Source organism: Rattus rattus, chromosome 4, assembly GCF_011064425.1.
Source record: "Rattus rattus isolate New Zealand chromosome 4, Rrattus_CSIRO_v1, whole genome shotgun sequence".
In the NCBI taxonomy this organism is placed as follows: domain Eukaryota; kingdom Metazoa; phylum Chordata; class Mammalia; order Rodentia; family Muridae; genus Rattus; species Rattus rattus.
The window spans coordinates 5374106-5398466 of NC_046157.1; the positions used below are offsets into that span (position 1 = coordinate 5374106).

General features: G+C 50.5%; 2 protein-coding genes across 4 annotated transcripts; both read left to right on the forward strand.

The window, feature by feature from the left end:
- Positions 1-44: 44 nt before the first annotated feature.
- Positions 45-8690, forward strand: Ap2m1 (adaptor related protein complex 2 subunit mu 1). Of its 2 annotated transcripts, XM_032899952.1 has the most exons (12): positions 45-192; positions 2418-2534; positions 4095-4360; positions 5179-5261; positions 5646-5651; positions 5806-5941; positions 6072-6213; positions 6606-6725; positions 6851-6986; positions 7089-7186; positions 7540-7651; positions 8101-8690. In XM_032899952.1, exons 2-12 carry the CDS (start codon positions 2461-2463, stop codon positions 8233-8235), a joined length of 1308 nt encoding a protein of 435 aa, XP_032755843.1. In that variant the 5' UTR covers positions 45-192; positions 2418-2460; the 3' UTR covers positions 8236-8690. The 2 variants fall into 2 exon arrangements, with proteins under 2 accessions (XP_032755843.1, XP_032755844.1); XM_032899953.1 differs by lacking the exon at positions 5646-5651 and having other exon boundaries at positions 107-192; positions 8101-8235.
- Positions 8691-11954: 3264 nt separating this feature from the next.
- On the forward strand, positions 11955-23678 carry Abcf3 (ATP binding cassette subfamily F member 3). Of its 2 annotated transcripts, XM_032899954.1 has the most exons (21): positions 11955-12109; positions 12333-12480; positions 12602-12681; positions 13081-13127; positions 13350-13447; positions 13550-13672; positions 13804-14070; positions 14659-14739; positions 14827-14886; positions 14976-15032; positions 15122-15144; positions 15258-15313; positions 15417-15617; positions 15708-15784; positions 21241-21285; positions 21364-21496; positions 22048-22136; positions 22237-22328; positions 22482-22614; positions 22748-22835; positions 22924-23678. In XM_032899954.1, exons 1-21 carry the CDS (start codon positions 12037-12039, stop codon positions 23080-23082), a joined length of 2130 nt encoding a protein of 709 aa, XP_032755845.1. In that variant the 5' UTR covers positions 11955-12036; the 3' UTR covers positions 23083-23678. The 2 variants fall into 2 exon arrangements, with proteins under 2 accessions (XP_032755845.1, XP_032755846.1); XM_032899955.1 differs by lacking the exons at positions 11955-12109; positions 12333-12480; positions 12602-12681; ... (1 more) ...; positions 13350-13447; positions 13550-13672 and having other exon boundaries at positions 13971-14070; positions 14634-14739.
- The last annotated feature ends 683 nt before the right edge of the window (positions 23679-24361 follow it).

Here is a 24361-nt window from a genome sequence, read left to right on the forward strand (position 1 = left end):
GAAAGCTTCGGAGACTGACGGGACTTGTAGTCGCCGCTGGAGGTGAGCGCGCAGGCGCAGCTGCGGGCGGGGCGGGGCGGGGCGGGAGCACTGCAGTGAAAGCGGAGGCAGCAGACAGGCGAGCTGGGGGCGGGCGGACATCTTGGGATCCGAGAGTGGCCAGGCCTGCCTTGTGGGGGCTGCTGACTCCAGGTGAGCTGGGAAGCTTGACTTAGAGATCCTTACCGGGCGGCGAGGGTGCCGTGGTCACCTGCCCTGCCCCGCACTGTGCTGGGTGGAAAACTGCCCGCACCCGGGAGTGGCCTCAGCCTCCAGACCCGGGAGGGAGCAGACGACCGGGCGGGGGTGCCTTGGGCGCGATTGCAGCAAGGGCGGGGAACGACGCCCTCCAGTAACCCGCTGGGCGTCTCCGGGAAGAGACTCGGGCCGGAATCCTAGAGCCGGGGACCCCGCGCGGCGCCCCATCCCTAGAATCCTGACAACCGCTCAACCCCGAGGTTTCCCATTCTCCCATCCCCCAGGACATTGACATCCCCTGGTGCCACTCCCTTGGACAGTGACAGGTCTCTCTCGAACACTGAGAGATTCCTTTCTCCTGGTTTACCCCCCACTGCTCTTCTACCTCAGACCTATGACAGCCCCCGCATCCCGTGGTGACATCTCCTCGGCCTAGATGTCTCCCCCCCTCTGCTAAGAAAAACTCCACCAACCCCTCATGCTTCACTAAAAGAAGAGTGGGCCCTATCTCTCAGCTTTCTCTTTTTCTACTGTCTATCTTTTCGCCTTGTTTTGCTCCTCCAAAGCTCCTATGACCTTTGCCATAGGAGAACTTGAGGGACTCCCACAGCTGTATTTGCTGCTGTGGGATCATCCTGGTCTATTGCTAGCAATTACAGCTAATCGGTCCCTTAACTAAATATTCCATTTCTGTCCAGGACACAACATACACACACACACACACACACACACACACACACACACACACACACACACACAGCCACCTCCACCTCCACCACCACTCCCACCCTCGGCTGATACCTGTGGACTTGGTCCTTTGCTCAGGGGACAACCTTCATTTTGCATTTTCTTTCTCACCTTCTTTGAACTGTGAGACAAGTGTGTCCAGTACCTTAGTTGACTTGTGACTGGGTTTCAAGGGTTAACTTTTCAGTTTCAGAAAGTCTTGTTAAACTAACATCAGTGAAATTAATACCAGGGCTAATCCAGAAAAATCTAGAACCAGATTAACCTATTTTCTTAAATATTCTAAATTAATTTTGACCCAAATGAATTTGGGCAGTTGAGACATTCTGTTACCTTGCCCATTGCTTAGTAAACACCAGGCCAGAAGTGACTGACTTGGCAGCCCTGGAGTCACAATTTAGCAGGATTAATGCTACATACAGACCTAATTTTTGTCACATTTTGAAATTTTGATAAGACAGTGACCAGAAGTAATTGTAAAGGGGACTCAAAAAAAAAAAAAAAAAGAAAGAAAGAAAAGAAAAGAAAAAGAGGGACTTGGCATTTCAGAGTCCTTACTGTTCTTCCAGAAGACCCGAGTTCAGGTCTCAGCCCATGCCGTTTGGTTCAGTACTGCCTGTAACTCAGGCTTGTGGGGTGGAGGGCAGGGCTCCACCTGACATCTAGCTTCCACACACACAGCACACACATTGGCATGCACCTATGTGAAGGTAAAAATGAAATCTGTCTAAGAAGAACTTGGGAGCATTGGAGCGTGGTTTGTTCGCCCTGGGCCTCTGTTCCTTTGCCTGCTTATCTCACTGCCTGGGGAAGATGTGCCTGCTTCAGCCACATTCCTGGGTTTGTGTTAGAGCCTAAGGGCCTGTTCTCCCACCCCCACCTCACTCTGCACACCCTTTCCTGGAATGTGTAGCCTTGTAGACGGTCATGCTCTGCTGCCTTCTTGGAAGAGTAGTGCTTGCTCTAAAAGTTATGCCTGGTGGCGGGCCCAAGCTAACTCCTACCGCCTAATCCCTACCCGCCATTCCTGCATCCGCAGGCAAGCTTTTCTCTGACTCACTGGAAGTTGCGGGGAGTGAGAGTCTTGCACAGCAGGGGTTTGAAAAGAATCTTAGCTGAGCTCAGCATTGTGAAGACGACGGGGAGGGGTGGGGGTGGGGGTGGGTGGTGACTTTCGGGCTCAGCCCTCAGAAAAGACTGAGTAAAATGGCCTTAACCCTGGGCCCCACACTTAAAGTACTGTCTCTTATCCAGTGTGGAATAAACAGGAACTGGAGCCTCGCTGTGCGTGCAGGCGGGGCTTCCTTGGGAGGGCTGCAGGGTCACTTGCTAGAGGACTGAGTCAGGAAAAAAGGCAGCCCTGTACAGCCCCACTGAGATGGGCAAGGGATCTAAAGATTTCCCCATTCCCTACCCCCGCCTTTCCTACCTAGGTCTGTTCTCAGAGCAATGGGTCACAGAGACTGAGCTGCCGCCATGATCGGAGGCTTATTCATCTATAATCACAAGGGGGAGGTGCTTATCTCCCGAGTCTACAGAGATGACATCGGGTAAGTCCCCTGCCTGAGCACGCTGTGCCCCAGCCCCCCATCGCCTCAGCCTGAGCATGCAATATAGCCTGGTTCCATTGGGCATCGGCCCAGCTGCTAGGCTCAGGGTCTGGGGATGCCACCTCCACCCCCTAGGGTTAGGAACTCCTGCCCTTCCTGCTCCCTGTAGGTCTGGTCTGGTGGCTGAAGATGAGTGCTTTTGCCTGGTCAGGTTGATTCTTCCTTTTAGGAGGGAGCACTATCTCCAGTGGGTATGGTTAGTGTGTGCGCGGTGGTACTAATCCATCTAAATCTTGCTTTCAAATCCTTCTCATACTGAGAGCCTTCCCTAGATCCCCTTAAAACCCCTCTCTAGTCTGTTGACTCAGCTGTTTTCTGTTCTTCTGGGCCCTCCCTGGTTGTGAACAGGCTGCGCTCTGTGGGTCACGCTGCCTTTGTAGTTCATCCGGGTGGACCTGGATAGCGCCTGAGACCTCAGGCTTTACAAAGTCACTGCAGCCTCACTTCTCTCTGCTTCACGCTCTGAAGGCTAGGCTCCTCTGGTTCTTCCTACCTTGGCTATCTTCCCCCACCCCACCCCCCAAAAAAATAAAAACAACAAAAACCTTGAGATAAATAGTCGCAGAAGAGACCTCTGATAGCTCTCCTACCTTCTTGCCTCCCTGGCTGATGGGCTAGCTTGGTGTGGCTGTATCCATTTTTTTATGTTTTTTGGTGGTAAAGCTGACCTAGATTTTGTGGCAGTGCCTAAGTAAACCTGGCTGGTCCATCCCCTCCTGCTCCTCCCACCCTGGATGGTCCTGGTTTATGCCACCGCTGGGCCACATGACACCCCGCATGCCTTAGTGTGCTCTCTACCTGTTGCCTGTCTTGTCCGCCTCTCCCTCATGCTATGTGCTGCCCACCTTGGTGTGTTGTGTGTCGTCTAACCCTCTCTCTCCTTGCTGTCACTCTCCTCTTGCTGACGTCATTTCTCTCATCCCATCTCATTGGCTGATGTAGCAATAGGTAAGCAGCCTGTGAAGCTGCCGCTCAGGTACAAGTGGGTTGGGGGTCCTGCCCCCCGCCCCAATTGTTTTCCTTCATCATTTTTTATTCCCTAAACTTCAGGAATCAGACCTTAGAGAAGAGGTGGGTGGCGTAGTCCACAGCCCCTCCTCCCCTTTAGAGCAGAGTCTTCTTGAGGTCATACAAGTTTGTCCAACTCCCAGAGGAGTTGGCTTTTCCCACTGGTGGGCCCAGTAGAGATCTCCTTCTCTTCAGGGCCTGGAACTTCTGGAAAGCAGAGAGGGGACATCTTGGGTGTATCTGGGGAAGTAAAGACAGGGCTAGGGCTCAGTTTATTAACACTACACGCAGCCTTCCATAGTTAGCATTTGACTCCCCCTTCAGGAGCAGGCCAGTGCAGAACCTTCCCGTGACCCTGCTGGGGTATCAGAGGGAAGCCTGTAGAGAGGTCAGGTTTCGGTGACGTGGAGGGTAGGCCGCCAGCAGCTGCAGGTGATCCTCATGGGGCGAGGTCTGCCTAAGTGCTGACCGCCTCTGCGTCTCTTCCCATAGGAGGAATGCAGTGGATGCCTTTCGAGTCAATGTCATTCACGCACGGCAGCAGGTGCGCAGCCCTGTCACAAACATCGCTCGCACCAGCTTCTTCCACGTTAAGCGGTCCAACATCTGGCTGGCAGCAGTCACCAAGCAGAATGTCAATGCCGCCATGGTCTTCGAATTCCTCTACAAGATGTGTGATGTAATGGCTGCTTACTTTGGCAAGATCAGCGAGGAGAACATCAAGAACAATTTCGTGCTCATATACGAGCTGCTGGACGGTGAGGTGTTTGGGGACCGATGGCCGCGGTGGGGACTGACCCAAAAGGGAGCAATCTAGAGCTCGCAGCATACTCCGAACTTTATTGTTTGAGTCTGTGATCTCTTAGGTGATGACTCTGTGTCCCTGATGCAGCCAGTCTGAATCCATACCTAAAGATTGTTAGAGTAGAATTCAAAAATAGGCCAGCGGGTGCGGGGAGGAGGCTTTGGCCTTCGCTGGGCTAAGAACCTGACTGAGGTTTGGTGGCTGAGCAACCATCTTCACAGACGGAGCCAGCTCTCATCTCCACTCCTCCAGGGCCTGGAGAGGAAGTCCTAGAGAGTCCCTTGGTTGTGCTCTTTTCTCTTGTAGCATCTGTAACTACTTCCCTTTTACCACCATCTGTTTTCTGGAGAAAAGGAGGGCTCAGGGGTTTTTTTATCCTCTTACCCACTGACCATGTGACTCTTCTATGAATTTTTTTTCATATGAAAAACATATTTTCTCATGAAGAACAGATCATAAGCTGAATGCTGGAAGCTAGAAAACCTTGCTGTAGATATAGACAGTTCTGCACAGCCCCAGGACCTGTGCTCCACAGGCATATCCAGGCCAGAGGAAGGATTGGAATGAAGGAGCCTTCATTTTCTCCAGAAACTAGAGTTCCCTTCTTTTGGTTATTGAAACAGGGTTTCTCTGTGTAGCCCCGTGGTATTGGAACTGGCTCTGTAGACCTGGCCAGTCTTGATTGAACTCAGCCACCTGCCTCTGCCTCCTGAGTGTGAGGATTAAAGGACTATACCACACTGCCAGGCTATAATTCCCTTCTTTTTACAGAGATTCTGGACTTTGGCTACCCACAGAACTCAGAGACAGGTGCACTGAAAACCTTCATCACCCAACAGGGTATCAAGAGTCAGGTACTTAAATTAATTGTATAGAACACAAGTAGGGGGGGCCTCAAACTCCTTTCTTTCCTATGATGCCCAGCCTCATTCTAGCTGACTCATGAGCTTGCCCTTGACAGGAAGTGCTAGCCTCAGCCTCCTACCATGACTGCAGGCCTCTTTTGCTCTGGATAGCTCTCCTGCCCCAGAAGCTGCCAGCTCAGCACCTCTATTACGAGGAATACAGCTCAGTTGGTTTCTTCTCCGTGGAGGGCGTGGGTGTGGCTGCTCTGCAGGCCTTGTGTTCCTCAGAAGAGCACATGGGCTTTCTCCTCAGACTCAAGCCTCATAGCTCTCTCCCTTTGCTTCCTCACCACGCTGCTTCCTGTTGCACCTTGCTGGCTCTGCGGCCTCTAGCATCAGGTAAGCTGTTCCTCGTGTTTCCCATTGCAGCTTCACTCGTTCTGTAGACCTTGCCGAGTTACAGAGTGATGAACAGGAGGGAGGCTGATGTGAGACGGTGGGGAGAGGGTCATGGGGAGGGGGTGAGGTCATCGGCCATCTTTACCTCATTTAGACAAAAGAAGAGCAGTCCCAGATCACCAGCCAGGTGACCGGGCAGATTGGCTGGAGGCGGGAAGGCATCAAGTATCGTCGGAATGAACTCTTCCTAGATGTTCTGGAGAGTGTGAACCTGCTTATGTCCCCACAGGGTGAGTGTCTCCTCATGACGAAACCGCTGTGTGCAAGGAGACCGGGGTGGGGGGGAACGTGGGGGGCGTGAGGGTGAGTCCTGGCCTGCCGGGTGGCTCAGCTGCTCCCTGTTCTCCGTTCTGTCACCAGGGCAGGTGCTGAGTGCCCATGTGTCGGGCCGGGTGGTGATGAAGAGTTACCTGAGCGGCATGCCTGAGTGCAAGTTTGGAATGAATGACAAGATTGTCATAGAAAAGCAGGGCAAAGGCACAGCCGATGAAACAAGCAAGAGGTACCTGAGGCTGGGAGGTCAAGGGACACAAAGATGGGCGAGCCTTTGAGAGTCCAGTGAGGCCTAGTGGACCCCAGCTTCCCTTTGGAGTTCATTTCTGCTGGAGTTGCTAACCGTCTTCCCAAGTCCTCCTTGTCTGGTTAGTCTTGGCATCGATAGTAAGACCGTCTCTGTCCTTGGAGAGCAAGCTCCTTTGTTTGGTCCCCAGCCACAAAGTTCTCAGGAGATAAGGAACCCGAAGGCTTTCCCACACCTCAGACTGCAGGGCAGGGAGTCCCAAGTCAGAAAGCTGTGTTCTGGAAACTCCAGTGATGTATGTGGCTAGCCTGCTATGGCATGATCAGTTACTCTGACACGTACTGTGCCTATCTGAGCTCTGCTTCTGTTTGCAGTGGTAAGCAGTCGATCGCCATTGATGACTGCACCTTCCACCAGTGTGTGCGACTCAGCAAGTTTGACTCTGAGCGGAGCATCAGCTTCATCCCTCCTGATGGAGAGTTTGAACTCATGAGGTGCCACGGAGGTGTGGGGGAGCCGGGGCTGTGGGGGAGCAGGGGCAGTAGGGGAGGCAGGGGTGGGGTGCACCTGGAAGAAAGTAGGACCGTCCCTGTGCTATCACGAGTTCTCTCCTCCAAAGATACCGTACTACCAAGGACATCATCCTGCCTTTCCGGGTGATCCCATTGGTGCGGGAGGTGGGACGCACCAAACTGGAGGTCAAGGTGGTCATCAAGTCCAACTTCAAGCCCTCACTTCTGGCCCAGAAGATTGAGGTGAGGACTGGGGAGGACTTGGAGAGTGAAAACCTGTCTCGGGGAGTAAAGACAGACGATCCAGGTCTTCCCAAAGTGCACTGACAGGTGTGTCACTCCTAGGTGAGGATCCCAACCCCATTGAACACAAGCGGGGTGCAAGTGATCTGCATGAAGGGGAAGGCCAAGTACAAGGCCAGCGAGAACGCCATTGTATGGAAGTGAGTCCTCAGGAGGCCACAGGCAGGCTCAAGACGCCAGTGTCCTTCCCGTGTAGTTTCACCTTCTGTCCTCTTGTGTGGGTCATGGGCTGTGAGAAGAGTGCATGCTTCTCCAGGATCCTATATCCTATGCGCGCGCGCGCGTGTGTGTGAGTGTGTATAACTTGCTCATACACTTGAGCTTGTATATGTGTCTAATTTTCAAGACTCTTCCCATTGGCCCTTGTCTTGTGTCTGAAGCATACAGTCTGGGTGAGGGAGAGCTCACCCAACCGTCTAAGAAACTGCAGCCCCAAGTGCTGAAAGTGTGGCAAACTCCCACAGCCTCCTGCTGTCCATTTCCCCGTTCCTAGGATCAAGCGCATGGCAGGCATGAAGGAATCACAGATCAGCGCAGAGATTGAGCTCCTGCCCACCAATGATAAGAAGAAATGGGCTCGGCCCCCCATTTCCATGAACTTTGAGGTATGGCAGAGGAGGGGCGTAGTGCCATGGCTGGGTGTGATGGGAGAGTCCTCCATCATTTGGATTAGACTCCTTATGAGCGAGGGAACCGGGCCTAGGGGGGAGATGTCTTGAATTGATAGACCCGTAGAGACACATTTGCTTTGTGTGAATAAGACACATTTTCTCCGTTTTATTTTCAAGTCCATAGTATTGACAGGGATAAGTATGTTCCCTGCTAGTTCTCCGGGATAGGTAGTTCAAAGGTAGTGCTCTGGCTACCTAATAATTAGAGGAATAGTTTTCATCACCACAACTGGGATCTGCTGTAGACGTGAGCTGATTCCCAGTAACTCAGATAAGCTCTCTTCACATGGTAGTTTTCTAGTGAACTCCCCCCACCCTAGTCAACTTGCCCGAGTACTGTGATAGAAAGGCCATGTTCCTAACTGGAGCTGTCCTCTGCCCAGGTGCCATTTGCGCCTTCTGGCCTCAAGGTGCGCTACTTGAAGGTATTTGAGCCGAAGCTGAACTACAGCGACCATGATGTCATCAAATGGGTGCGCTACATCGGCCGCAGTGGCATTTACGAAACCCGCTGCTAGCTGCCCTGCTGCGGCTGGCCCACCTCCTGCCCACCCTTTCCACAGGTCCAAGCACCCCCAGTGACTGCTCACCAGTGTCGTTCCTCCCTCCTGCTCTGCCTCCTTCCCTTCCCAATAGCCCCTGAGTATAGGTCTGAACCGGCCACATCACAGTGGGACTGATCAGGCAGTCCCTAGCTTCCTGGGAGGGTGGTTTTTGAGGCTTCTGTCTGTCTGTCCTGGCTTAGTGCCAGGCCCTGAGTTTTGTGACCAAAGCCAGGTGGTCCCCTCTTCTCTCTACCCTGTGGCCACACCTCTGCAGTGGGAAGGTTGAATACCCTCACCTCAGAGCTCCCCCAACGGCCAGTAACGGATCCCCAGTCATTAGTCCCTACTCTGCTTTGGGATAGTATGAGCTTCGTTTTGTACACGTGTGACTTTGTCCAGTTATAAACCCAATAAACTGTAGAGTGGAAGTGCTGGCCCAATGTTAATGGGGCTGTGGGGAGGGTCTGATGGGACTATTAGACTCTGCAGCCCTGGCTGTCCTGGAACCTGTGTGTAGACTGGCCTCAAACTTAGAGATCCGCCTCGGGAGTGCTGGGATTAAAGTGTGCACCACCATACCAGGCTTTGTCTTGTTTGGATCTTGCTACTTGTAGCTCGGGCTGACCTGGAACTCACTATGTAGACCAGACTTCCTTGGATTTGGGTGAGCTGTGTGTCTGGCTTCATGTGTTCCACTCCACCCCATGTTTACTTTGTTTCCATTGTGTGAGTGAGGTGGCTGGACTCTCCTCTCGCCTCCTTCTCCCAAGTGCAATGTTGCAAGTGTGCAGGTTTCCTAATTAGCACAGAGGCAACATTTGTATTTGTTCCTTCAGGAAAGATATTTTCCCCATGCATCTTGTCAAACTCTGGTGAAAACCTTCATTCCTCCAGAGTTCCTAAGGGGATTGGTTGTTCCAAAGATCTTGTATGTTAGGACAGAGAAAGAGTAGGGTTTCAGCTTTTATAACCTAGAAAAAAAAATCTAGAGTAAATTTCAAGCATATGAAAAATAACAGATTTCCCATGTCGTATCACCCAGCTTCAACATTAATCAATTCATGGCCAACGCCAGTGTGTATTAACGTAAGCTACTCGATAAAACTTTCTATGATTGTATCGGGATCCAGCCATAGTATCTGATCCTCTGCATCTGGAGTTAACTCATAAAGAGTTACCTGATATGGGTGCTAAGACTAGACGTAGTTCTCTGTAAGAGAAGTGTGTGCTCTTCACCACTGAGCTATTTCTCCAGCTCCTAACTGTCTTTGGTTATTTTAAATTTATTTTCATTTTATGTCTATGAATGGTTTACTTGCATCACACGCATGCAGTACTCCCCAGAGCCACAAGGGGGCATTGGACTCTTCTGGAAGTGGAGTTGTCAGCAGTCATTTGGGTGCTGAGAACCAAACCCAAATCCTTTGAAAAAGCAGCAAGTGCTTTTAACTGCTGGGCCATCTGCCTCCAGCCTCTAGGTTTCAGTGGGCTGTGTATGTGTGTGTGTGTGTGTGTGTGTGTGTGTGTGTGTGTGTGTGTGTGTGTGTGTGTACATACAGGTAGAGGCCGGAGGTTAGTGTTGTGTTCTTTAACTGCCTTCACCTTATTTTTTGAGACAGAGACTCACTGAACCTGGACCTCTGATTCTGCTCAGTGGACTAGCTAGTCAGTCCCAGGCATCCTACCTTGCCTGCCCAGCACTGGGATTCAGGGTGTGAGTAATGATGCTCACTTCACAGCACAGGAGACAGAGTAACTGACATAAAGCAGACAAGAAGACAGACGAAGATGCCTGGCTGGCCCTATGGTCTGACACAAAACAATATTTTTACAGTCCCTGATCTATATTTAAAAAAAAAAAAAAAATCCTGCCCCCTTCTTTTCCCCAATAGGCTGATATTCCAGAGAGTTTCGGTCTCTCCCAGTGTTTTTCTACCATTGTTCCCACCCCAAATCCCCTATCCTCCTGGGGCTGAAGCACCCTCCCTGATTTCCTGATACATCAGCTCGGTTACACAGCTACTACTCAATTCTAAAGTAAACTGGAGGCGCCTGAGTATATTCTATACAGAAAGCAGACTTACAGGTGCGTGTGTGTCACTTTGACTTTTACTTGGGTACTAGGGATCAAACTCGGGTCCCACAGGTGCAGAACAAGCACTTCCCCCAAGCCGTTTCTCCAGCCCCTGGCCTGCGTTTACTGTAAACTGGCTATTAGGTTAAATTTAGAGGTTGGATTGCTGCTTTGTTAACACAGATGTTAGTACAGCCCTGAATGGCCTCATTCTCCCCAACTGCCTCTCCAGGATTATACACATACGGGTGTATTCAGTAGCTTACTGAGACTGGGAGAATTGAAACAAGGTTTCAAATGACCCCTGACAGGCCTCAAACTCACTTTGTAGTAGTAGGGTGACCTTGATTTTTTTGTTTGTTTGTTTTTGTTTTTTTTGTTTTGTTTTCCTTCTTAGGTTTGTCTCTTTAGCCCTAGATGTCCTGGAATTCTGTAGATCAGGGTGTCCTTGAACTCAGAGATCTGCCTTTCTCTGCATCCTGAGTGCTGGGATTAAGGGTGGGTTCCATCACTGCCTGACAACCTTGAATTCTTGATCCTTCTATCACTGCCTCCTGAATGTTGGGGTTACTAGCATGCCACCGCCCCGTTTTATGAGGTCCTGGGGATCAAACACAAAGCCTCAGGATAAGAGCATTCTACCAACCAAGCTATAACCTCAAGCATGCTGATAGCTTTTTAACTTCAAACACCAAGACTGGCAGCATCCCCGTTGCAACAATACTTAAGCCAGATGAATGGGCAGTCCAGTGTAGTCAAATGCCTTTAATTCCTGCACTTGGGCGACAGGCAGGAGGTTCAGTAGTTCTTGGTTAGCTTGGGCTATCTAGGGCAATTGTCTCAAAAATTTTATATATGGGTGTAATTTGAACGCATTGGAACAAGGTTTGCTAAACTTGACAATCTTGGGGGGGGGGGCTGTTTTTTACAGACACTGAGATCCAGGGTGTAAGAAAATGTGCTCTGTCTGTAGGCCCAGGATGAACAAGAATTTATAAAGGCTTTCTTGTTCAGGTTTTCTGGAGGTGGGTGAGGTTGTGCCTTGGGGTGGTGGAAAAACTAAACGGGCATCATTCTCAATAACCTGGTTGAACACCTATGAAGTGTGAAGGAACTGAGGACAGGGCAAAGGGGCAAGGGGAAGGTTGGTCCTCACCAAGCTGATTCAACTAGCAGGACTAAATGAAACCGATAGACTGCGGACTGAGTTTCGAGAGCTGGCGTGAGTCAGCAAAATGCCGAGGACTAAAGGACTTGGTGGGCGAGCAGCGGCACGCGCCTGCGGGGAAAGTCTCCAAGCTGCAAAGCAGCTCTCTCCCACGATACCCTGAGTCTAGGCGGGACTCCCCTTGCAGCACCTCCTGTGCTCCCCGCTATGATAAACCTCGGGCGACTCTACCACGCCCCTCGATACAACCTCCACTTTGCAGAAGACAGCGAAAACCCTTACAGGTGGTTAACGTATACGTAAAACTGGAACTGCGCAGGCGTAGACCCTGCCACGCCTGCTGGACTCCGCGGCGCTTGCGTCCGGTTCCTCTAGGCCGGCCTCTGGGCTCACGCAGCCTCTGCTTTCTTACGTCATCCGTGCGCATGCTCCTTGGGACGAAGGGTGCGATTTCGGGGTAGGGAGGAAGGATAAGGAGGCGGTCCTAGGCCTACGTCTCACCACGACTGCGCAGGCTGGATCCCGAGTGAACATGGCGACTTGCGCCGATATCCTGCGGAGCGAGTTCCCAGAAATTGACGGGCAGGTCTTCGACTACGTGACTGGTGAGCTAAACTGAATTAACTGCCTGGGGAGGTCAAAGTGGAGGTCATGGGGGAAGACTGAGGGCAGACAGTACAGCAGACCGCTATCTGGGCTCTCCTCTGCGTGACCTCTTATCTTGAGGGCCAGTGGGGTTTGGAGCCCCGAGTGAGCTGTACAGTCACTGAAATTGCTCCTATATCCGTCCTACCCGGTGTCTGTCTTACTCTGCGGTACCCGGCCCAGGTGTTTTGCACAGTGGCAGCGCGGATTTCGAGTCTGTGGATGACCTGGTGGAAGCTGTCGGAGAACTCTTGCAAGAAGTGTCGGGGGACAGCAAGGATGACGCGGGCATTAGGGCTGTCTGTCAGCGCATGTACAACACTCTACGCCTGTAGGTGCCAAGGGAATGGAGTTGATGGGCAAAGGGAGGAGAATGGAGTACAAACAAGGGGGAAGGTCTGAAGGCTGTAAATCTTTTCTCCCAACTGACTCCGTTTTCTCCACCCCCGTAGGGCTGAACCGCAGAACCAGGGAAACAACCAGGTGCTACTGGACGCCCCCATCCAGTTGTCGAAGATAATGGAAAACTACGGTGAGAGTGAGGGGAGCTTGAACTAGCTGCTTTCTGCCTTCCAACCCCAGCCACCTCGTCGCAGCGCAGGTCCCTCCGTCTCTTCTTCAACAAGGCTTGTAGGAGCTAGTGGTATCCTTGTGAACATAAAAGCCTGTAGAGAATAGGGGTTGGAGGGCTCTCCAAGCTGTTGTTGGTAGTAGGAGGCATAGAGGCCTTGAAGCTAACAGATTTGGTTTTGCCAGTGTTGTGCCTTAACCAACAGCATGGTCTTAAAGGTATATCAGCCTCAAGGCAGATAACCATCTAGTCCAGTGTTATAATATTATCATTAAGACTGTTCCTGGTTCTTGTTAGTCTCTCAAAGTCTTCATCCCCTTCTCTCACGGAGAAGGTGACTGCTTTTCTTATCACTTACAGACTGTGACACCAAGCTTCCAGGACTGCTAAAGAGGGAACAGTCCTCGGTGAGGAGGAGAAGTGGGAAGGGGGCTGTGGTGGGTGTGAGAGGTCACCATCTACTGAATAGTGGGTTTATTTTTTTGGGTGAGATTTCTGGTGTGTCTTTGCCTGCGTGTTTTCTTATGTATCATCATGGGTAAGTTTTAGTGTTCGTTTGATGTGATTTCGGGAGTTCCTTTCTGAACCCGTACCCTAGTATAAACTGGCTGTGTTTGGAACTCACTCAGACAGTAAATGCAAAGAAACTAGAGAAGGCCGAAGCTCGACTGAAGGCAAAGCAGGAGAAGCGTTCAGAGAAGGAAACGCTGAAGACCAGCGGCCCCCTGTGAGTTTGAAAGAAGGGGTCTAAGCAGGAAGGAAGCAGGACAGGTTCTGGTATTGAAGGACTTCCAGAAGCCCTTCAAACCGTCCGTTTCTCTTTTTAAAGAGTCTTGGAGGAGGCATCAGCTAGCCAGGCAGGCAGCCGAAAAGAGAGTCGGTTGGAATCATCTGGCAAGAACAAGTCCTATGATGTGCGCATTGAGAACTTCGATGTCTCTTTTGGTGACAGGTGAGGGAACGGCTGGTGACAGGATCTTTCTCACTAAAGGAGAACCTGGGAGCAGTGAGACTGAAACAGTGTTAAAGTTCCTTTGCTTCTGTTCCTGGACTATTGTTCATCTCTTCTCTACCACCCCTCAGGGTCCTGCTGGCCGGAGCAGATGTGAACTTGGCATGGGGCCGACGCTACGGGCTAGTGGGACGCAATGGTCTGGGGAAGACGACATTGCTGAAGATGCTGGCCACCCGGAGCTTGCGAGTGCCAGCCCACATTTCCCTACTGCATGTAGAGCAGGAAGTTGCTGGAGATGACACCCCTGCCCTGCAGAGTGTGCTGGAAAGTGACACCATACGAGAGGACCTGCTACGGCAGGAACGGGGTCTCAGCCTCAAGATTGCTGCTGGCAGGTGAAGGCTTAAGGCTAGAGGGTACAAGTAGTAGCTCCTGTCCTGCTTGGTTTGTGTTAACTCGACACAAGTGAGAGTTATTTGGGAAGAGGCACTTTAATTGAGACGATGCCTTCATAGGCTGGCCCGGGGGCAGGCCTGCGTTGCATTTTCTTAATTGGTGATTGATGTGGGAGGACCCAGCTCACTGTAGGCACAGTGCCATCAGGCTCCTGGTCCCGGGTTCAATAAGAAAGCAGGCTGAGCAAGTCAGTAAGCGGCGTTCCTCTGTGGCTCCGTTTCAACTCCTGCCCTGACTTTCCTCAGTGATGGAGTGTGGCCTGAAGTTACAAGCTGGGATGAACCCTTTCCTCCCGAAGTTGCTTTTGGTCGTGTGTCTCTCATCACAACAATAGAAACCCTGACTAAGACTCTGTCCCTTAGGTAGCGTCTCCATAATTCACGTGACCTCCCTAGTGAGCAGCAGAACTTGGAATTTGACCTACAGAACTATAAACCCCTAACTGTCCCTGATCTTCAACCCAGGGAATGCAGGACACCTGCTTACACTACGTTCACACGAGCTGGTTGGGTCTTTTTCCTTCCCAGGGCAGAGGGTTCAGAGGCCGCACTGCTGGCGGAAGTCTACACGAAGCTGGAGGAGATTGAGGCAGACAAGGCACCTGCCAGGTAGTTAAAGCCCCACTTGGTCTCCCGTAGTTAGCTACTCCCTCATCTGACCTGTTCCAACTGGATTCTCCAAATTCTCCTTCCCAGAGCATCAGTCATTCTCGCGGGCCTTGGCTTCACCCCTAAAATGCAGCAGCAGCCTACCAGGTGAGTGAGCTCCTCCGTCCTTGGCTTCCAGCTCTGCCCCGCCCCGGCTGGCGGTGAACACCAGGCTAATGTGGGTCTGTTGTCATCAGGGAGTTCTCTGGCGGCTGGAGGATGAGATTGGCCTTGGCCCGGGCTCTCTTTGCCAGGTGAGTCGCCAGCCTGAGAATGTGACTGGAACACGCTGGGATGCGTTAGCATCTCCTGAAACCTCACGCCCTGTATTCTTTTCCCATAGGCCAGACCTTCTGCTGTTAGACGGTGAGTTTGAAGGAGTTACACTGACTGAGGAGCTAGACATGGGTGATAGTGTCCTTGTTCCTGCTTCTCCAGCCCTGTGTCACCAAGTATGTGTTTCCCTGCTTCCTCTCCAGAACCCACCAACATGCTGGATGTCAGGGCCATCCTGTGGCTGGAGAACTACCTGCAGGTGAGTATGGGAGGGCTCTGCAGTGGGCCTGGAGGAAGGCTGCCTCCCCGACACTGGGGGCTAGTTACCCCTCCAAACAGCCTGACATCCTGTTATTCCTCAGACGTGGCCCTCCACTATCCTAGTTGTCTCTCATGACCGCAACTTCCTGAATGCCATTGCCACAGACATCATCCACTTGCACAGCCAACGGCTAGATGGTTACCGAGGGGACTTTGAGACCTTCATCAAGAGCAAGCAGGAGCGGCTACTCAACCAGCAGCGCGAGTACGAGGCACAGCAGCAGTATCGACAGCACATCCAGGTGTGCTGGGGAGGCGGGGCTCGGTCCCAGCCCTGGGTACCAGAGACAGTGGTGGTGAGGGACCTTGATCAGTGCCCACTCCTCCTGTAGGTTTTCATTGACCGCTTCCGGTACAATGCAAACAGAGCCTCCCAAGTGCAGAGTAAACTGAAGATGCTGGAGAAGCTGTGAGTACTGAGTCCTTGACCGGACGCTGACTTCTCTTCATTCCTCCTGTATGTTGTAAACTGCCCTTTATCCTTCCGTCCTGTGTCTCCCGTAGCCAGCAGCCAGCTGTTGCTGCAACATGGACGCAGAGTATGTTACACTAATCTCATAGGCATCCACAAGGTCAAATGTGTTATCTGTCTCTGTGTGTTTGTTGGTCTTGTCTTTTTGTCCTCCTCATACTGAGGAGTAAACTTAGGGCCCAGTGCAGACTAAGTCTCACGCTGGTCGAGCTCCTCTACTGTCGTGTTCTCTAGGGCCATCCATGTTGTAGTGTTGGCATCATTTCCTCTTGGGATGGAATACTGCTCCATCCCACGAATCTGACACATCGTGTCTATTGAGTCGGGTGATGAACATTGGGTTATCCCAATATTTTGCTTCTTAGGAGTAATGAATGATACTATGAACTCTCCAGGGGTGTTGGCATTGAGAGCAGGTCTCCATCTGTAACCTCTACTCACTGTAGTTCACAACAGTCCTCCTGCCTCAGCCTCCTAAGGACTGAGCTTACAGATGTGAGTCCCCACAGCTGGCCTACTGGGACATGTGCGTACAAGGTTTTTGGGTTTTGTTTTTTAAAAATATTGTATGTGTATGAGTGTTTTGCCTGCATGTATGTAAAGTGTGTGTGTGTGTGTGTGTGTGTGTGTGTGTGTGTGTGTGAGTGTGTGAGTGAAGTGCCAGAAATGGGAGCTGAGTCCCCAGTAACTGGAGTTAATAGGTGGCTGTAAGCAACTATGCAGGGGTAGAACCAAGGCTGGGCCCTCTTGGAGAGCAGTAGGTGCTCTTGAATCCCCGCCGTCTCTCCAGCCCCTGTGTACAAGTCGCTAAGCAGACACCGGGGTTAGTTTTACTTGGGTACATTTCTAGGAAGGGATTTGCCGGTTTACATAGTAATTTCACTTTTGAGGGGTTTTGGTAGTGATGTTAAAACAATTTCTCTGTGTAGCCCTGGCCAGCCTGGAACCCACTTTAGGCCAGGCTGGCCCTGAACTCACATCCTTCCTGTCTTTGCCTCCCAGGTGCTAGAATTACGGATTTGAGTAATGTTTATTTTTTTTTTTTTTTTTTTGGTTCTTTTTTCGAGCTGGGGACCGAACCCAGGGCCTTGCGCTTCCCTAGGTAAGCGCTCTACCACTGAGCTAAATCCCCAGCCCCAATGTTTAACTTTTTAAGGATCTGCAGGCTGGGTTTATTCGCTTGAGACAGAGTTTTGGATTTTTTTTTTTTTTTTATGAATTTTTTTAGAGACACAGTTACATCATTTCTCCCTTTCCTCCTTTCAAATCCTTCCTCTTTTTTTTTTTTTCAGTTTATAGCCTTTTTTTTAATTAATTGCTGGGTACATGTATGAATATATTTCTGAATATAACTTGTTCAGTCTGTATAATGTTTCTCATATGTGTGTTTTCAGGGCTGACTATTTGGTGTTGGGTACCAACTGCTGGTGTGCTCTGTCCTGAGAGAGACTCCCTCCTCCTGCTCTCAGTATTCCTTGGTTATATAGGGTTGAGGCCTCGTGTCCCTCCGCACCCACCCACTTACACACACATGCTCTCTCACATACACACGCATGCACACACACACACACACACATGCTCACATGCTCACACACACATGCTCACACACATGCTCACATGTTCACACACACATGCTCACACACACACACACACACATGCTCATGCACACACACACACATGCTCACACACACACACATGCTCACACACACATGCACATGTTCACATGTTCACACACACACACACACACACACACACACACACACACACACACCTGGCATCATCTTACTCAGCTCATGTCTGGGCAGTCACGTTGGTGAGACTCTATGGGTGTAGCTTCCAACAATGCTAGGAAGCACAATCTCACAGAACTCTCACTGATCCTCTGGCTCTGAGAATCTTTCCACCCCTTCTTCCTAAAGGTTCCCTGAGCTTTAGGTGCTGTAGTGTTTTGTGGAATATGTCCATTGTGACTGGGTTCCATGAGTCTGCGTTTTGATTGGCTGTGGTTTTCTGTAATGGTTTCTGCTGCAAAGAGAAGTTTCTTTGATGAGGGTTGATGATAGACTCTGGAAAGGACTGGGAAGTCTGGCTGGATAGAATAGTTGGGTGCAGCGCAGAAAGAACCGATCTGTGTGCTTGCGAGTCCAGACCAGTCATTTTGTTTTTAGGTTGAGACAGTCCCTCACTTTGTAGCCCAGGCTAGCCTTGAGCTCCAGGTGTGCCTGCTTCCCACATGCTGGCATCACTACCACCACCTTTGACTTGCCAGACTGTTTTAAAACAGACACATTGTTTTACATGCCTGTGGGAACTGACATGTTCCGTGTCTGTGCCAGCACTTGTTAACTCTCGCAGTCTCTGCTGTCCTGGTGATGAAAAGCAACACAGGTCATAGTCCTGATACACAGTCCCATGACTAATGAAGTGTCTCAATGAGGGTTTACTCTCAGAGGAATCGCTCTAGAAGCCCTGGGAGAGAGATTAAGTTCATAAGGCTTCCTACTCTGACATGGAAGCGTTTGTCACTGTATGTGAAGGGCAAAAGCTCCCCAAAAAGACTGGCAGCTGGGGCTGGGGCCTCAGACCTGTCGTCTCCACACTAGGGAAGACTAAACTCCAAGGATTTCAAGTTCAAGGCCAGCTCAGGCAATGCAGTAAGTCATCACATGTACAACACGCAGTTAATAACACAAGCTTAACAGTTTTTAAAAATCTGTTGAAAGATGGGATTTTTTTTAATTGGGAAACCATTCAGACAGGAGGCCTGCCAGCAAACCTAACGTCCAGATTTCACCCCAGGACTCATGGAGGAAGAGGGAACCAGCTCCTGCATGCCGTCCTCTGACCTCCACGTGTGCACACAGGCAGACACGTATGAAACATAAATGTAACGTTTTCTGGCTTTTTGCTTTGAGACAGTCTCACCAATAGCCCTAGCTGACCAGAATTTTCTGTGTAGATCAGACTGGTCTCAAACTCCTAGAGATCCATTTGCTTTGCCTCCCAAGGGCTACGTTAAAGGTGTGTGTTACCACACTGGGCAAATAGATGCCATTACAGCTGTTGTAGCATGGAAGGGCTGTCCCAGCCGTCAGAGAAAGCTGCTCTGCCGAAGAGCTGGCTCTGGTCCCCAGCACCCACATGGCATTTCACAGCTGGCTGTAGTTCCCGTGCAAAGGGACTGACACCCTGTTCTGACCTCACGGGCACTGCATACATGTGGTCACACAAACACAAACATGCAGAACACCCATACACATATAAATGAAAAGAGTTTTTAAATTTACATGTATTTTTATTTTTATTACTTACCATTTTTATGATGTTTTATTGGGAACTACGCACTCCATATAGAGTCTTCGGTAGTCAGGCGCTTGCTGTGTAAAGCCTTGAACTCTGGCGGTCTGCCTACTTCTGCCCCAGGCGTGAGCAGGGAAAGCACGCACCACCACACCCAGCTTACGTTTGCATAGGAATTTATTTATTTTATGGTTGGTGTTTTGCCTGCATGGATGTCTGTCTGCGTGGGTGTCAGATCCTGGGAGCTGGAGTTACAGACAGCTGTGAGCTGTCGTGTGGGTGCTGGAAGTTGAACCTGGGTCCTTTGGAAGATTGGCCAGTGTTCGTAACCACAGAGCCATCTCTCTAGCCCAAGATTATGGTTCTTTGTTTTGCTTTGTTTTGTTTAGCTGCAAAAAAGATGGTTCTTTCTTAACAGATAGTGTAGCAGAAGAATATATCGAGTATCACCAGATGAGGACACGCAAGTCTGAGTTTTCTCCAAGAATTTACTTGTGTAAGAGGAACAGATTTTTTTTAAGTTTTGTTAATTTTTGTCATTTTGTTGAGTCAGGGTCTCCCTACATAACACAAAACATTTACGTAGGCTGGCTTCAGCCTCCTAAGTGGTAGAATTGTGAGTTATGTTATCACATTCAATATAAAGTTAATTGTTTTACTGATTTTATTAGTGTGTGTGTGTGTGTGTGTGTGTGTGTGTGTGTGTGTGTGTGTGTGTGATGGACTTTGTCATGATGTTAACTTCATTAGGACTTCTTACAAGAGTATGGGTAAGGTGTTATTTGCAGAAGATCGCTAGTGGCTACACTACTGAGGAAAATGTCTCTCCCTCCCTAGCAACCGCTAATTGCCTATAAAGTGGTAGGAGGAGCTCATGAGCTCAGCCCTTCAGGACAGGCCCCGTCCCAAGCAGATCCACTGTACTAACCCCAGCAGCTCTGAGTGAGCGCCACGGCCGGGTCATGCACAGAGGACTGTTCAGAGCCCTCCAGCCCACGCTCTAGCTCTCGTTCCTTCTGCCGTCTCTGCCACGTTCCCTGAGCCCTTGAGGCAGTGCTACATCCTGTTTGTGACTGCACTCAGTAGTCACTCGTCACCAGCACTTTGACAAGTTAGGAGTCTCTGCAGTTACTGCTCCTCAGTGCAGCTGACCAACCTGTGGGGATAAACGTAGTTATTTAGAAGGCAGTTGGTGGTCACGTGGTGATGACTTAACAAACAGCTCTAACCTCCGCCCGCCGGGGCCTGACTTACAGTACACATGCAAGTCCCTCTGTGGAGCAGGCCTCAGTTCCAGTCTGGCAGCAGTTGATTATCCTGTAATAGACGTGTAGGTGGGCACACCCGGCCCGACCAGACAGTGCTGTAGCATACAAATCCATGGCTCAGGCAGACTGTTGGTGGCTGTTCTCCCTCCATCAGCCTGCTGAGCACCTCCCAGCACCAGGGCTGGCCAGCAGGAGCTACATCTCAGTTCTGTCTAGCTTTCTCTGTGCCATAACCTGAGAGAGAGAGTGTGTGTGTGTGTGTGTGTGTGTGTGTGTGTGTGTGTGTGTGTGTGTGTGTCCTGGAGAGAGAGAAATATGGTCCTGGACACTTTGTTCTCTAAGCTAACTCTTGCCGGTGTTTCGGTGTTTCCTGACCATTACCTTGTAGGGAGGTAGCCCAGCCCTGGCACTGGGACTTTCCCTTATAACCTGTAGGTTCTTGGAGCAGTTGTAGCCACCACACGCACAGGGTGCTTCTGCTGATGCTTTTTTCTTTTTCTTTTTTTTTTTTTTCTGACTTGATAGCCCTGGATTCAATCTTTAGTCCAGGATGACCTTGAACCCAGAGATCCCTCTGCTTTCTGAGTACTGGGTTAAAGGTGTGAACTGCCACTGCCCAGCTCAAACTTTATTTTTTAAATTAGCTTAATAAGTATCAGGCTTCCTTGTGTCTTTTCTATACATCTTTTAGTTTAGTCCATACATTTTAGTTCCATACATCTTGACCCTTCCCCCTCATCTTCCTGTCTCCCTTCTCTACCCAAGTGTTCTCCTTTCTGCTTTGATGTCTTGTTAAAATAATCCTCTCTCCGTCTCTCCTCTCAGACCTGAACTAAAGCCGGTGGACAAGGAGTCGGAGGTGGTGTTGAAGTGAGTGCTAAGCCGGGGAGCTGATGGGGAGCTGGCACTTCTGGCTGCCTGCACACTCCACCCTTGCACCTCCTATAGGTTCCCTGATGGCTTTGAGAAGTTCTCACCGCCAATCCTGCAGCTGGATGAGGTGGATTTCTACTACGACCCTAAGCACATCATCTTCAGCCGCCTGTCTGTCTCTGCTGATCTCGAGTCCCGCATCTGCGTGGTATGGCTGCTCTTCTCCTGTTCTGTTGAGTGTCCTTGGAGTTGTCTTCCTGAACAGGCGTGAATTGGGCCAATCCTGACACAGTAGAAGCAAGAGTACAAAGAAGTACAAAGTGGGCGGGGCCTAGACACAGGCACTCACACTTCCATGGCTGCGTTCTCTGTGGTCTCATACCTGGCATGTGGCACTTTGTAAATATATAGAGCAAGCAGTAATTTACTCTATATGTTCAAACTCTTAACTGTTTCTGGTTCTGAATTGTGACAGTCATGAGAGATTAAAGCAAGAACATAGGCTATAAAGCTCATGGGGTTTTTAAGCTTGGTTTTAGGGAGATTTCCTTTTCCTCAGAAGGGAGATAAAGGCTGGAGAGATAGCAAATAAAAAGTACCTTCTGCCAAATTAGAGGGACAGGTTCCGTCCCCAGTTCCTCTGGTTCCTTAGAGCTTTCTGTTTATAAGCCCGGGGTTGCCCAGGGCTCCTCTTACTCCCTCCCTCCTGTGCCCCTGCATCTGCATGCACACTCACTAAACAGCTCACGCTTCCTACAGGTCGGGGAGAATGGGGCTGGGAAATCCACTATGCTGAAGCTGCTCATGGGGGACCTGGCTCCTGTTCGGGGTATCAGGCATGCCCACAGGTAATGGATCCCCTGACCCAATCAATGAACACACGCACACGCACACTCAGCTGCCTGTACTGCTCCACAGTTGTGCTTCCTGCTTTATTTTTGTCTGCAGGAATCTGAAGATAGGCTATTTCAGCCAGCACCACGTGGAGCAGCTAGACTTGAATGTCAGTGCTGTGGAACTCCTGGCTCGAAAATTTCCTGGTATGTCAGTACAGTTTGCAGCAGGTGTACAAGCTTGCTGATCCTTGCAGCTAGGCCTGTCTGGGTCAGTCTCCCTAAGGCATTGAGAAGGAGAACCAGGAAGGAGCAAACCAGTTGGGTCGAGAGCTCACCCGATGTCGGGGCCTTTTCCAGGGCGACCTGAAGAGGAATATCGTCACCAGTTGGGCCGGTATGGTATCTCCGGGGAGCTGGCCATGCGCCCTGTTGCGAGCCTGTCTGGGGGCCAGAAGAGCCGGGTAGCCTTTGCCCAGATGACCATGCCTTGGTGAGTCTATCTGGGGTGCAGGGTGGGGGTCTCGCCTCCTCATTTCCCCTTCTTGCCCAGTACAAAATGATTCTTTCTTCTTTGTGCCATAAGAATCGTTTTCTACCATCTTATAACGTGTTCTCCCTTCCAGCCCTAACTTCTATATTCTGGATGAACCCACAAACCACCTGGACATGGAGACAATTGAAGCTCTGGGCCTTGCTCTCAACAACTTCAGGGTGAGCATGTTCTGGCCTGACTCTTCCTCCCTAGGCTTCTGCGCCCCTTGATGTCTTATCCCTTGAGCACTTCTGTTCTGCCTTGCAGGGTGGTGTGGTTCTGGTATCTCATGACGAGCGCTTCATCCGACTGGTGTGCAAGGAGCTGTGGGTGTGCGAGAAAGGCAGTGTCACTCGGGTCGAGGGAGGATTTGACCAGTACCGAGCCCTCCTCCAAGAACAGTTCCGCCGGGAGGGCTTCCTCTGAAGGCCCAGCTGAGTAAGAACTGTGCCTAGGATGTGGACTGGTTTTTGCAAGACCCCTGAGCTACCATGTAGGCAACCAACTCCAGGTTTAGGACTTTCCCCGCTTGGGGACAGCCTTATTTCCCAGATTTCTCTCCTCCTTTCAACTGGAGCATCCTCTGCACAATGTGGGGCGACCTATCCAAGGGCCTGTGAAGACAGTCCTGAAGGAAAAGGATAGGGGATGCCATCTGGGGTTATAAGTACCCCACTGCCCAGCTTGACAGGCCCCACGTGGCTGCTATGTAAATTAAATACCCTCCTGGATCTCTTCTGCCTCTGCTCATTCACCGGCAGGGCTTGCCGTGGTTTTCTGCTCTAGGTTCTGGGCTCTCTGTATGTTCCTGTGATGTGACTGTCAGTCATCCAGACAAAGCAGGAGCAGTCCAGGCTCCTCGTGTTGGGAGATGTCCTCTCCTGTCCCTTAGGTGGGCTTGAGCTGGAGGAATGGGGAAGGTGTCAGGTTGGGATGGCTCTGGTGCTCATTCCCCAGCCTGGATCTGGCCTCAGCTGAGGGGTGGTGGGCTCTGCTGCCTCAGCCCCTGCTGCATGGGGGTTTGAACTGCCGTGCACTCTGGCCCACCCAGCTGCTTCCCAGGGGCTCTGACCCTGCCTCGCATTTCTGTAATCTGGACTGTACGGCTCAAGAGAAACTATTGTTGTTCCCAGTTTGCATTAGTGGTTTAATGTTCTGGGTTTTTTGTTTTGGTTTGGTTTGGTTTTTTTAACCTCAACCATGAGAAGCAGCCTGGGAAGTAGAAGATTGTCTAACTGGAAAAAAAAAAAAAATAGGGCACTTCATTCTTTTCAAATTGAGCAGACTTGTGAGAGAGGGAGACACATGCAGTGGCATGTGCCTGTGCTCCCAGGCACTGGAGGTTGAAGCCGGAGCCTCATTTGGATCCGTTTAAGAGAGTAGCCTGACCTGTGAGGCCTGTCTCTCTTACAAAAGAGGGAAGAGAGAGGTCTAACAGGAGTCTGGCTTGTAAGTTAGTTCTCAAGGACTTAGCTGCTATAATTTATCAGTATGTAGAAGACACTAAAATGGAGTCAACACAGGAATTATCTCATCCAACTGGAGATTGTAGTCATGAGTCTCAACCCCAGACCTTCTCTGAGCTATGCTGAATGTTGTGTTTTAGTGGTTTGAGAAGAGAGGACTGTGAGGTAAGGGAGGATGTGTGAGCTAGCCTTGAATGTAACAGTTCCTTACTAAAAAAAAAAACAAAACAAAAAAACAA

What these genes read in the sequence shown, in the direction of transcription:
- Ap2m1 (XM_032899952.1), top strand. Translation starts at nt 2,461, where the DNA reads ATGATCGGAGGCTTATTCATCTATAATCACAAGGGGGAGGTGCTTATC. An exon ending in GTCTACAGAGATGACATCGG is followed by an intron (nt 2,535 to 4,094) that starts GTAAGTCCCCTG and finishes CTCTTCCCATAG; the next exon opens with GAGGAATGCAGTGGATGCCT. An exon ending in CCATTTCCATGAACTTTGAG is followed by an intron (nt 7,652 to 8,100) that starts GTATGGCAGAGG and finishes TCCTCTGCCCAG; the next exon opens with GTGCCATTTGCGCCTTCTGG.
- Abcf3 (XM_032899954.1), top strand. Translation starts at nt 12,037, where the DNA reads ATGGCGACTTGCGCCGATATCCTGCGGAGCGAGTTCCCAGAAATTGAC. An exon ending in GAAGATAATGGAAAACTACG is followed by an intron (nt 12,682 to 13,080) that starts GTGAGAGTGAGG and finishes TATCACTTACAG; the next exon opens with ACTGTGACACCAAGCTTCCA. An exon ending in CTGAAGACCAGCGGCCCCCT is followed by an intron (nt 13,448 to 13,549) that starts GTGAGTTTGAAA and finishes CTCTTTTTAAAG; the next exon opens with AGTCTTGGAGGAGGCATCAG.